This window comes from Pseudophryne corroboree, chromosome 3 (genome assembly GCF_028390025.1).
Source record: "Pseudophryne corroboree isolate aPseCor3 chromosome 3, aPseCor3.hap2, whole genome shotgun sequence".
Classification (NCBI taxonomy): domain Eukaryota; kingdom Metazoa; phylum Chordata; class Amphibia; order Anura; family Myobatrachidae; genus Pseudophryne; species Pseudophryne corroboree.
In genome coordinates, this window is record NC_086446.1 from 228,221,202 (window position 1) to 228,234,628 (window position 13,427).

Consider the following 13,427-nt stretch of genomic DNA (forward strand, 5'->3'; position numbering starts at 1 on the left):
TTAATGACGGGTTCCTTCAAAAACTGTGCAAATGTACCTAGAAGAATTGATGCTGTTTTGAAGGCAAAGGATGACCACACCAAATATTAATTTGATTTCGATCTCTCTTCATTTTGTTAACTGATAAAAATAGACTATTAACAGCTCTATTTTTAAAGCATTGTTACTTTGCAACATTTTTTATTTTTCATCCACTAGGGGTCACTGGAGTACTCTTGGGATATGGACGGAGTGTTAGCAGGGACAGGCACATTTAAATATTTAAATTAGTAAACATCCACCCCCTCCATACTCCCAAAGGTACCTCAGTGTTTTTTGTGCCTCACAGGGAATGGCACACGTGGAGGATTCTCAACAAGTTTCTTCTATTTTTGAAAGATTTTTTTCTTTTTTACACTAAATCCCTTCCCAGATTATTAAGAAGCTTAGGTCCGGGATTGTTGGTGCTGCTGCCTGCAGCAATTGGCTTGTCGGTGCACAGGAGAGGAGCACCGCCATAGAGCAAACGCAGCTGAGCTGATTGCAGCCTGCGGCTGCAGAAGGAGCTGGACAGAGCTTGTGAAGAGAAGCCGCATCATAGCCTCCAGTAATCTCAGGAAAGGAGCGGGCAGGCAGCTCACACTACCACCGCTCCCTTGCTTTGTCTTGCTGGGGGTGAGGGGTGGTTGGCTCACGCAGCCGCCCGCCATGTGGGGACTGTGTTTTACTTTATTTTACATGTGTGTGTCCCTGCTGCCCTACCCAGCAGCCGCCGCTGGGCACCAAGCCGCCGCCGCTCCCCAGCCTCCAGCTCCCTGCATGCCTCCGCTCCCACCCTCCCTCCCGCGGTCCATCAGCGAAGGGGGAGATCGCAGGGGGAGAGGGGAGGATTATGACCACATAGCAGCGGGAGGCCCCGTAACGAAGCTGCATTTTAATGCAGCAAGCAGCTCTCTGGTTATTAAGTCTGTGTTAATTATGGGGTCTCAGTTATTTTAATGTCTGCTGGGCAAATACACGGTCAGGCTCTTAATCCTGTGCTGCAAATGGAGGTGTATCTATATCTCTATATATAGATATATCAGCTAATACTGTAATAAGTCTCATCTTGCATGCTTTATTATACATGTGTATAGGCAAGCACATGGCAGGATGCCATTTTAACCTTACTTCCTGGTTCTTCTTGCAGGAAGTGTGATGCCGGGACTACAACACTCAGCCATTGGAGGAGTAGGGGTGTTAGTAGGAATTTTCAGTACAGCATATGTTTAACTGATTTAGTGTGTCCTCAATGCAGTGCACTTCTGCTTATACACTCTAGTTAGATTTTTACTTGTCTATGGTTTGTCTGTGTACATAATGAGTAAAGCTCATGCATAAGCAACAAAGCAGCTTGGCTGCAAGGTCTGTCAGAGTGTGCTGCCTGAGGGTACTACCACTTGCACAGTGTGTCTTGCAAGTACAGGTACAAATACAACCATTTCCCCTGATCTGCCTTGGGCGATGATGGCAGGTGTGATGACTGGCTTACAATCAGAGTTGGCTGCTGCTTATAAGGAGCGTGAGATGGCTAGAGCTGAGGCTAGGTTGCTACCATCTGAGCTGCCGGAGTGGGCTCAGGAGATGTCAAAAACTTGGCAGGGTTTACAACAGTCCAGGTCTAGTACAAATCCGACAAGTAATCATCGGTGGTCTCATAACCTACCGGTGTCAGCTGTGTTGCATTCTGACGATTCCATGCCAGACCTGTTATCTCAGGAGGAACATGAGGAAGGTGAATTGGGAGAGGAGTCAGATAGTGAGGTAGCCCGGCCATGGATAATCTCATCAGGGCAGTACGTCAGGTGTTAAATTTTACTGAAGCTGAAGAACCTCTTTCAAATGATGAGGTTTTACTTGAAAAAAACAGAGATCACCTATGTATTTTCCTTATTCAGATTCTATTAACAAGCAGTTAACGGAAGCATGGAAGAATCCGGATAAACGGTTCTTTATGCCTAGACGTTTTCTGTCTAACTACCCATTCCCAGAGTCTATGACTACGACATGGGAAACTCCACCGATGGTAGACTCCTCGGTGTCCAAACTTTCCAAGAAGTTAACCATTCCAGTCCCGGCTGCTACGACACTTAAGGACCCGTCAGAGTGTAAGCTGGAAGTTATGCTAAAGTCAATGTATACAGTAGTAGGAGTGTTGCTTAGACCTGCTTTAGTTGGTGTTTGGGTTAACAACGCTGTAGTTGCATGGGCAACACAGCTCAAGTTGGGCCTACAACAGGATCTCCCTTTAGACAAGCTTATACTTCTTGCTGATCACATTTGTGAATCTGCTGAGTATTTATGTACGGCTTCTATGGACGTCGGACAAGATAGTTCTCGCCTTTCGACGTCTCTAGTTGTGGCCAGCCGGGCAGTTTGGATCCGTTCTAGGCAGGCGGAAGCAGAGTCAAAACGAGGAATAGAAGCATTGCCTTACACTGGCAATATGTTGTTTGGTCCTGAATTAGACAAATGGATTTCTCAGGCCACTGGGGGAAAGCTGTTTTCCTGCCATTGCCCACACCAGTTCAAAAACGGAAATATGCTACACCAGCGTTCAAATCCATTAGAACTCAGTCCTTTCGAGGCCGTGCTAGAGGATCAACCATACAGAGTAGACGTGGTAGAGGATGTGGTTTTCAACAAACCACTAGCCGTCGTCAGGACACAAAGGCCGCTGACAAGCCAGTGGAATGATAGGCTTCCAGCCTATCTCGGATCTTCTGTTGTGGGAGCACGCCTTCAGACGTTTTCACTTGGTGTGGTTTCAGACATCCACAGATGGGTGGATCCGCAATTTAGTGTTCAAAGGTTACAAAATAGAGTTCGATTGTCTACCACCAATGCGATTTTTCAAGACAGGCCTGCCTGTATCAGGAGACAAGAAGGCAGTTCTGCAGACCGCGAGTCAGTCTCTCATGGATTCAACAGTTTTGATTCCAGTTCACCAATAGGGTCAAGGTTATTATTCTAATCTTTTTGTAGTACCAAAGCCGGATGACTCTGTTAGACGGATATTGAACCTGAAGGGGCTAATCAGTACGTAATTTCCTACAGATTCAAGATGGAATCCCTGCGGTCAGTGATTGCAGGTCTAGAACCACAGGAATTAATGATTTCGCTGGATGTCAATGATGCGTACTTAAACATTCCGATTTGGCCACCGCATCAGGTGTACTTAAGATTTGCAGTACAACAAAACCATTATCAATTTCAGGCACTACCGTTTGGCCTCTCGTCAACAACTCGGGTGTTCACAAAGGTGATGTCTCTGATGATAGCTCATCTCAGAACCCTGGAGTGATAATAGTTCCATACTTAGACGATCTTCTCATCAAGGCTCTGTCTCAACAAGTACTCCTTCAACATGCCTTACTAACGTACAATGTACTGGTTCAGCACAGTTGGATTGTTAACTTCAAGAAATCAAGCCTGGTCCCATCTCAAAGATTTTAATTCCTAGGAATGATTCTGGATATGGTGGATCAACGAACTTACCTGCCAGAAGAGAAAGCACAGAGTATTTGTCATCTGGCGCAGCTGGTGCTCAAACCATGGACAGTCTCGGTGCATCTGTGCATTCGGCTGTTAGGCAAGATGGTGGCATCTTTCGAAGCACTCCAGTTCGGAAGGTTTCACTCATGTCCTTTTCAACTGAATCTTCTCGCTCAGTGGTCAGGCTCACATCTACAAATCCTTCAGTTGGTGCGGTTGTCTCCAAGGGCTAGAGTATCCTTACTCTGTTGGCTCCACATACAAAATCTCACCGCAGGAAGAAGGTTCGGAGTCTGGAAATGGATAATTCTGATGACGGACGCAAGTATCAGAGGTTGGGGAGCAGTGGTCCTCAATTGTCAGCTTCAGGGTCTGTGGTCAGACCGAGAAAGATTACTGTCAATAAATGTCTTGGAATTCAGGGCAATTTACAATGCATGATGCCAGGCAGTGCACTTGCTCCAGTCTCAGAATGTCCAGGTCCAGTCAGACAACGCAACGGCAGTCGCATACATCAACAAACAAGGAGGAACTCAAGGTCGTATGGCCATGAGAGAAGTTGCTTGAATCCTGAATTGGGCCGAGCATCACCAGGTGATATTGTCGGCGGTATTCATTCTAGGAGTGGACAACTGGGAAGCAGATTATCTCAGCCATCAGGATTTTCATCCAAGAGAATGGACGTTAAATCCAGAGGTGTTTCAAATGTTGGTCCAGCGGTGGGGTTACCCACAGATGGATGTAATGGCATCTCACCAAAATCATCAGACATCCCAGTATGTGTCCAGAACAAGAGATCCAAAGGCAGTAGCAGTGGATGCTCTCACAATCGCGTGGCCGTACAGCCTCGTGTATCTGTTTCCACCATTTCTGCTGCTTCCTCGGTTGCTAAAGCGGATCAAACGAGAGTCCACGACAGTCATACTAGTGGCGCCTCATTGGCCTCGGAAAGCGTGGTTCTCGGAACTCCACCGGTTACTCGCAGACGATCAATGGCCGCTCCCACTACGTCCAGACCTGCTACAACAGGGTCCGTTGCTTTACCCCAATTTAGCACGGCTGCATTTGACGAGGTGGCTGTTGAAATTGTCCTCTTAAGACGAGAGGGCATTCCAGAGTCAGTTATATCAACCATGTTGCATGCTAGGAAGCCAGTTACAGCAGCTCATTATCACAGGATTTGGTGACCTTATATAGGGTGGTGTGAAGCTCGGAAGTTTCCGACATCTTCTTTCAAGTTATCCCATCTTTTGCTATTTTTTTCAAAGTGTCCTCAGAGTTCAACCTCCATTTATACCACCTACAGTGCCATGGGACTTGAATCTGGTTTTAGAATTTTTACAGACTTACATTTTTAAACCCTTACAACACGTGGATGTTAAGTTTCTAACTTGGCAACAAATTTTCTCCTAGCCTTAGCTTCGGCAAGGCGTGTTTCAGACTTGGGTGCCTTGTCATGCAAGCCCCCGTATCTGGTGCTTCATGATGATAGAGCGGAACTTCAGGCGAATCCCGCTTTTCTACCAAAGGTAGTATCTTCTTTTCACATCAATCAGCCAATTGTAGTTCCTGTTTTATCAGAAGGTGCCGGAACTCCAGCTACTTTGGATGTGGTACGCGCGCTCCGCATTTATGCATTTATGTAGCCCGAACTGATACATTGTTTGTGCTCTATCATGCAGTCAAGATAGGTTGGCCAGCTTCCAAGCAAACCTTGGCCAGATGGATTAGCTGACCATATGTCAGGCTTACCTTCATGCTAGTCTACAACCGCCTGCATCAGTTTCAGCACATTCCACACATTCTGTGGGAACGTCATGGGCAGCAAGTCGTGGAGTATCTATGACGCAACTTTGCAGTGCGGCTACATGGTCATCAGTGCACACGTTTGTGCACTTTTACAAGTTTGATACATTTGCGGCATCAGCTTCTAGCTTTGGCCGTCTTGTGTTACAGGTGCCAAACAGCTCTCCCACCCAAGGGGACAACTTTGGTACGTCCCAACAGTACTCCAGTGACCCCTAGTGGATGAAAAAGAAAAGAGGATTTTGGTGCTTCCTTTGAATCCATAGGGGTCACTGGCTGTCCACCCAGAGCAGTTTCACCTGGCTTGTGGTAAGTTTAGTGGATCTTATGGTAACACATTCTCACAGACTTGTTCAGATGTTAAGGCGATTGTTATCTATTGTCGTGTCAACTGTTCAGTTGTCCGTTACTTTGTGTGTCAACTTTAGTGTTGTCCGTTATAAGGATATATGTAATTCTCTATTGTTCATTCTCTCTTTCGCTTCTGTTTGGCTCAGTAAAAAACACTGAGGTACCTTTGGGAGTATGGAGGGGATGGAGGGTTACTAATTTAAATATTTAAATGTGTCTGTCCCTGCTAACGCCCCGTCCATATCCCAAGAGTACTCCAGTGACCCCTATGGATTCAAAGAAAAGGATTTACCTGGTAAGTACCAAAATCCTCTTTTTCACACCTGCCTAAAACTTTTGGACCGTACTTTATATCAAAATATTCTGATATCCTTATTTAAACCTAACACTGCATTATCTCAGGATAGTGGGAAACAACATATTCTCTTTTGTTTTTTAATACATGTACTAATACACTATTTGATAACACTTAGCCAATTCCTCCCCTAGTAACCTGATGGGTTCATCCGATCAGGTGACAGGCAGTGACGTATGCGGAAGGTTGCATGGCAACCGCATACAACTCAGGCCAGCCGTTCATTGGAAATACACCGGACGGATACCTTATCTAGCTCCCGGATGGAGAACAGGGACACCCGGAAGTGATCAAGCCCAAACGCACGGGCAAAACGCTTCTTCCACCCCCTGTCCCTCCACACGGACTTCTTACCAGTCAGGACAGCTCAACGGGACCTTGATACCCATACGAATTGCAGAAGCATTGGTAATGTATCATTTGGTTGGTCCACGCAGAGTATTTGGTCTATTCTATTGTATCTCTCCCCGGATTGCAATTTCATTCTGAGATCCAGTCCAAACATATATAAATATATTGTTGGACCTACTACAGTTATAAATCAGTAATCTTTGGATTGTAGGCCTTTGATATTATATCTGCTTATATTGAGAGACCGATTCATAATCAATAGGTTCTTGAGTTTGGGGATTATAGCACTGATTATTGTACTAATTATTGTCACATGATTTGACGACAGAACTCAGGCTGTTCAATTGCACATATTGGTAGTGCAGTAGTCTCCTTCATATATTTTACCTATACTAAGGGGTCCGAATTTGCAGTGTTAAATCTACATCTTGTCTAATACTATGTAAATGTAATCTTCCCGGTGCTGGATTCTGATCATTATTAATTGTCATATACCCACTTGTTTAGATACATTCGTAAGTGAATGAGCATAGACTTAATACTGTGTTTCTCCATCACTTACCTGTTGCATTCGTGGACTCTCACCAGCGATCCAATGGTCATCATTTAGGATACGCAATACGTGGAGTATACCATTGCCTAACACTGGCAGCAGATCCGCTCTAGACACTCTTTCCTTTACATCTTTCTATCAATTACCTCTTTCATGTTCGGGGAACTCATCAGTGATTCCAGAGTGAGAGCGGAATAAGTGATTTACTATCATACCACACTGTAGACGCCCAATACTGTCCGATCTTGGAAGCTAAGCAGTGTTGGGCTTGGTCAGTACTTGGACGGGAGACCTCCTAGGAATACCAAGTGTAGTAGAATCCCCAATTGATTAGGTTACTCTGTGCCTAGTATTGACAGTAGATTCACCACTGTCTTTTTTTACCCAATTGATTCTGGTTTTTCTGAATACAGTCTAGACTTCTATCAGTCTTAAACAATCTGTGGTTAAATTATATAATCTTGAGAGATACAATTAGTAGCTAATCTACCTATAAGTAACCCCTGGTTCCTATTTTGAATATATTCCTATATGCTGAAATAAATCCAGGAACATACGGGCAGATTAGTTCGTGTATGGGATTTGAATAAAATACATTGACCTATTCATTAGGTTTTAGTAATTTTCAGAACATTGTGTGACTAGATAATTTTGAATCTATTTGACATAACAGTAATGTGCAATGGATCACACTTTCTGAATAGTTTTACATTTCAACCAATTCAGTCGTTTTTCAGTGTTGTTCGTCTTGCAGGATATATTTATCCTTTTTAAATCATAATAAAGATGTATTTTTAATCTTTATCATATTTTACTAAGTACAAGAGTGCGCACACACGAGTCTTATTTTCTTCCTTTGTAACATAGATAATGTTAACATACTGTAGGTTGTATGTTTAATTTTTTCAAAAATGACTAAGCACAGACAGAAACTCACACAGAGCACTGCTTTAGTATTAATTATCTTGGAAATGTTATAAACATTTATCAGAATATATATCACGGGCTTACATAAGAAGAACCTAATGTGTTGTTTACACAAAAGCAGGCAGTAGACATTAATAAATTACTTTAACTACCATAGATAGAAAACCCCTGACAACGCCATAAAAGGTGGGCAGTGTCTGATCAACCAATAGGCTGGTCGGGCTGCACCCTAAAGTGCTTGGACTTTGAGGGGGTCATTCCAAGTTGATCGCTCGCTAGCAGTTTTTAGCAGCCGTTCAAATGCTAAGCCGCTGCCCTCTGGGAGTGTATCTTCGCTTAGTAGAAGTACGAACGAATGCATCGCAGAACGGCTACAAAAAAATATTGTGCAGTTTCTGAGTAGCTTCAGACCTACTCAGCGCTTGCGATCACCTCAGACCATTCAGTTCCAGATTTGACGTCACAAATACGCCCTGCGTTCGCCCAGCCACGCCTGCGTTTTTCCTTGCACAACTGCGTTTTTTCGAACACTACCTGAAAACGGTCAGTTGACACCCAGAAACACCCACTTCATGTCAATCACTCTGCGGCAGCCATTGCGACTGAAAAGCTTTGCTAGACCTTGTGTAAAAATACATCGGCAGTTGTGAAAGTACGTCGCACGTGGGCATTGCGCCGCATACACATGCGCAGAACTGCCGTTTTTTTTTCTTAATCACAGCGCAGCGAACAGTTTCAGCTAGCTATCAACTCGGAATGACCCCATGAGTACGCTGTTGAGATCGTTAGGCACCAAGATTAAAGATGTCTCTGGAAAGGACATTTTTATTTTACTTAATGCTAGGAGCGACCGTGAATCTTATAAGCTACTAACCGGCGAGGCTCTTGTTGTTATTCACCTGAGTTTCTGGGTCTGGACATTCCGTCCCTCCAGTGTCTAGTGTAGTATATTTTTAGGTTTTATTGATTAACTTGTCATTTACATGCATATTCACAGTTTTATTTTTCTATTTTCTATGTGTTTTTCCCTTCTATTTGCTCCAGCCAAAGATGAGACGAGGAGCTAAAGATCACAATTTATGAGTATATTAGAATAGGGAAACCAAAACCCCTAATCAGACTCTAAAGCTGAGTAAGTGAGCAATACCTTTTGTGAATAGCACAGACTGAAGCTTTAAACAGCCCCCATGTTCAAATCTGGTTGGTAATTTTGAGAAATGGAAACTGTCCAAGTAAAAGATGACTTTGAGGGACTGTCGGCAGCCCTCTATGTGATGGAAAACTGCTGTGTCTGCAAGAGAATACAGAATATCAATCAGCCTACTATAGCAGAAATGAACAATTTTACACATTATTCACAGGCCAACTAAAGTTAGATAAGGGTGGGCAATAAGATGGGTGGTACACAAGTGGGCGTAATGTTCAAGTATTTCTATAATTCAGAGTATTATGAATAAAGTGACTATTTCTTCTACTGAAAAACATAGATAACGGGTAAGCGGGGAACAAAGCTTCATAGATCTACCCTAAATTTTATTTCTTTACACAAATTGCCTTCTCTTTTTACCCAAATTGCCTTCTCTTGAAACCCATAGTTTTTCAATGGTGAAACTCTCTTATTTTGTATACTGACAATTTTTAAATTAAAGGGGAAAACCGCTATTTAACTCTATCCCATCAGCCATCATAAATGCCACTCTACTCTGCCAGCAGTCAGTGTGGCTAAACCAGAAGCACAGGTCAAAGGGGTGGCACTGTTGCTGCCCTAATGGCACTCTTTTTCAGTTTTGGGGGTGCCTGAAACGGGAAATTAGAGAAGCGGCCGGCAGTGTGTTCTAAGTATGAGCCCAGGCTCAGCTAAATGGCTGCTCCTGGCCCAACCTCCTCTGCGTGACGCCATGGGGCGGAGGCATATTTGGATTGGCACTGGGCACATAAGTGCCCTGCTATGGCTCTGGTGGAGGTTACTGTAAATTTAGAATAAAACAGTATTTGCCTTAATTTTTAGGCAAATACTGGCACTTTATTTGTGAGCACTGGGAACTTTTTTCATAGAAAAATAAAAATCACTGATTTTTCTTGCTCTTGTTCTATCCTATCTTAATCTATTCCCATCTAAAGACCCACAGAGGAATTTTAATGCATTCTTCATCCACAGCATAGGACACAGCAGGTAGACAGACAGGAGGTCCGGCAGTGGATATAGGAAATAGCCTTTTGGTTTCGAGGGACTGTAAAACTGCAACTGACATAGCTGGTACTGTGTCTACATCAGTGTATGTGCACGGCCCTCCACTCCTGTATCTAATCTACAGTGCATGGGATTCAGCACAGACTCTGAGGTCGAACAGCAAGTATGGAGTGGTGTAACCAGGGCGCCCTCTTTCTGTGGTATTTGTGTGAAGCCCAAAGCAATGATCCCCTTTGACCAATTTGATGGTGAACTAAATTGAATGAAATATGTATGAATTCCAGTAGATATCACATATAAGTGGATATAATTTAATACAATGAAAATTCACACACATAACAATAAAAGCATACCATAAAGGTAAGCTAGGAGCCGCAGGTGTATTGGGTGGCAGGGTGATCGAAGATACACCCTGCTCGGGCTCCTAAGCTTACTGATGGGTAGTGAACCCCTGGATAGATGTAGGTAGATATTCAAAACATCACAGGTAACAATTCAAATTATAATGGAAAGCATACCGGAGAGGTAGCTGAGGAGCCGCAGGTGTTATAATAAGCAGGGTGGTCCAGACTTCACCCTGCTCTGGCTCCCAAGCTAACCACAAGGCAGATGTCCAAAAGATGAAAAGTTCAAGTTCCTTCTTGGATCCAGATAGCCAACGCGTTTCGAGATATCCAATCTCTTCCTCAGGGCTTGATGGTGTGGCTTGTCTCAGAGATGGCTTTTAAAGATGGTGGGAGAGTAGTTCCGGGTCATAGGTCACTGAAGCCGGAAATGGTCATAATGGTTCCTTTGGCAAATAATGATGCTGATTTATGGTGTGTTATTGTGTCAATGCTCCTTGTGATGAGCATAAGGTGCAAAAGAGTGAATTAATAAATGAATATAGTAAAGATGAGATGAAAAAACATCCAGCCGGGCGACCGGAAGTGACCCGGACCGGAAGTTAAACCCGGAAGTGACATCGCGGTGTAGACAGCTAATTTAATAGCATGCAAACCTATATTAGGTGAGATAATGGTGGACTAGGGTTGTGGGGATAAGCACCTGTAGGTTGTGATATAGATAGGCGTAATAAGCCGCCGAACGCGCCGCCGCGGTACCGGAAGTGACGCGGCGGTTTGCGTTCCACCGACCGGAAGTGACGCATTGTTTGCGTGTCACCGATGGTATTTCATGCAAAGAGTAGCTTATACAGCAGCTGGGAGTAATGAGATGGTTATGAACATTACAGTGGGAGATAGATAGATGAGGTCATTCAAGAGAGGAGTAGAACAATGTGTTTAGACATCTGAGAAATAAATGAAGGTGGTAGTTAATACCATAGTGAGTGGATGTTTAGGTTAAGTGCACGTAATGTCCTCCGCATAAATAACCGTATTACTGATTTATATATATCAGAAATTAATTGATGGTGGTGGTGAATACTATATTAGGTGAATAATTAGGTTAGATGCATGTAATATACCCCGCGTTGATATCCGTAATTAATGATTTAAATAGTGCATGTCTGTTTAGACACATAAAGAGCGTATATGGTGTTTGTTCAACAATCTGCGTCGAAGTTGTCCCAAAAAAAAGAGATTATGTCATCACGATTTATGTATTACCAAAAATACATAAAAATATCACATCACCTCCTGAACGACCCATTGTCGCCGGCACAGGATGTCTAACATCAAATTTGTCAGCCCTAATCGATCATGAACTCCAACCCATAGTAACTAAGAATCCATCACACTTGAAGGACACCAGTGACACCATCAAAAAACTGGAAGATATATCGTGGGACAGCGAGACGATTATGGTCACAGCAGATGTTACTTCCCTGTACACCATCATCGAACACCAGAGAGGAATAGAGGCCACAGCCTGGTTCTTGGACCAGACTGAGTTCTCAGAAGCAAGAAAGTCTTTCATCATTGAATCCATGGATTTCATCCTGAAAAATAACTTATTTTTCTTTGAGGGGGATTACTATCTACAAAAGAGAGGTACCGCAATGGGTACACGATTTGCACCCAGTTTTGCAAACCTCTTCATGGCGCACTGGGAACATGAAAACATTTACCAACAGAACCAATGGAAGGACAAAATATTAACATGGAACCGTTACATCGACGACGTCATATTTTTTTGGAGAGGGGACAGGGACAGTCTAACCTTGTTTTGCGAACACCTCAACCAAAATGATAGAAACATTGTCCTTACATTTGAAAACAGCCAGACTGAAATCAACTTCCTTGATCTCACTATTTATATCAAGGATGACATCATCCAAACGAAAACCTACAAAAAACCTACGGATACAAACAATTACATCAGTAAAGAAAGTGAGCACCATATAAATTGGCTCAACGGCATACCAAAGTGCCAATTTCTAAGGATAAGGAGAAACTGCAGTGAGGACACCGTCTGCAGGTCCCAAATTAACGAACTTAAAAACGCCTTCATTGAAAAAGGTTATCAACCTGAAAATTTGGAAACTATTCAGACAGAAACAATGAATAAAGACAGGACCTCCCTCATTCATAATAAGAAACAGAAGAAGAACAACGATAAATTCTCCAATCATTCACAATGGTCGTTCATCACAGGATACGACCACCAATATAAAAAAATGGAACTCATCATCAGAAAACATTGGAACCTACTATGCATGGACGACACATTAAAGAACATCATCCCTAAAAAACCCACGTTCATTTACCGGAAGGCGGCAAATTTGAAGAACAAACTTGTCCGGAGTGCCCTACCCCAAAATAATAATCCCGTCAGAACAAGTGGTTTTCACAGGTGCGGACTCTGTCTCCCTTGCCGACTTATTAAAACCGATACATCAAAATACACAGAGATCACCATTAATGGCATTAATTTCAAAATCAAGGATTTCATTACCTGCCACACCAGCAATGTCGTGTATTTAGTAGAATGCACCTGTGGGAAGGTATACATTGGACGCACTTCGAGAGCATTGAAAACACGACTCGGTGAACATCTGCGTAACATAAAAAAAGGTCTCCTGACCCACAATCTGTCAGAACATTTTAAATCTGTACACAATTGTTCATACACTTCAATAAAGAATTTTTTGGGACTACAGCACATAAAATCCACCTGGCGTGACAGAAACACGGAAAAAAAATCTTGCAAGGGCGGAAATGAAACTGATTTACAAACTTCAGTCCCTATGTCCTAAAGGTCTGAATAAAGACTTTGAACTCAAGTGGTTTTTACAGTAGCACATTTATTTCATCAGTCATCTTGTACTTCAATATGATACCACAATAGGTTTTGCCTAACCTATTTTATTTCCCCATTTTTTTATCACGGGGACCTGTGGAGCTGCAATTGGAATGAAGACAAACTATGGACAACTC

General features: G+C 43.1%; 1 protein-coding gene and 1 pseudogene across 3 annotated transcripts in view; one reads left to right on the forward strand and one right to left on the reverse strand.

Moving 5' to 3' along the window:
- Window positions 1-13,427, reverse strand: part of PREX1 (phosphatidylinositol-3,4,5-trisphosphate dependent Rac exchange factor 1) — a 454,902-nt gene that overhangs the window by 39,218 nt on the left and 402,257 nt on the right. For all 3 annotated transcript variants that reach the window (XM_063958866.1, XM_063958867.1, XM_063958868.1), the window contains one exon: window positions 9,004-9,147. In XM_063958866.1, the coding sequence (XP_063814936.1) occupies window positions 9,004-9,147 (144 nt within the window). The remainder of the gene's footprint in view (window positions 1-9,003; window positions 9,148-13,427) is intronic.
- On the forward strand, window positions 7,131-7,249 carry LOC134894808 (5S ribosomal RNA; annotated as a pseudogene).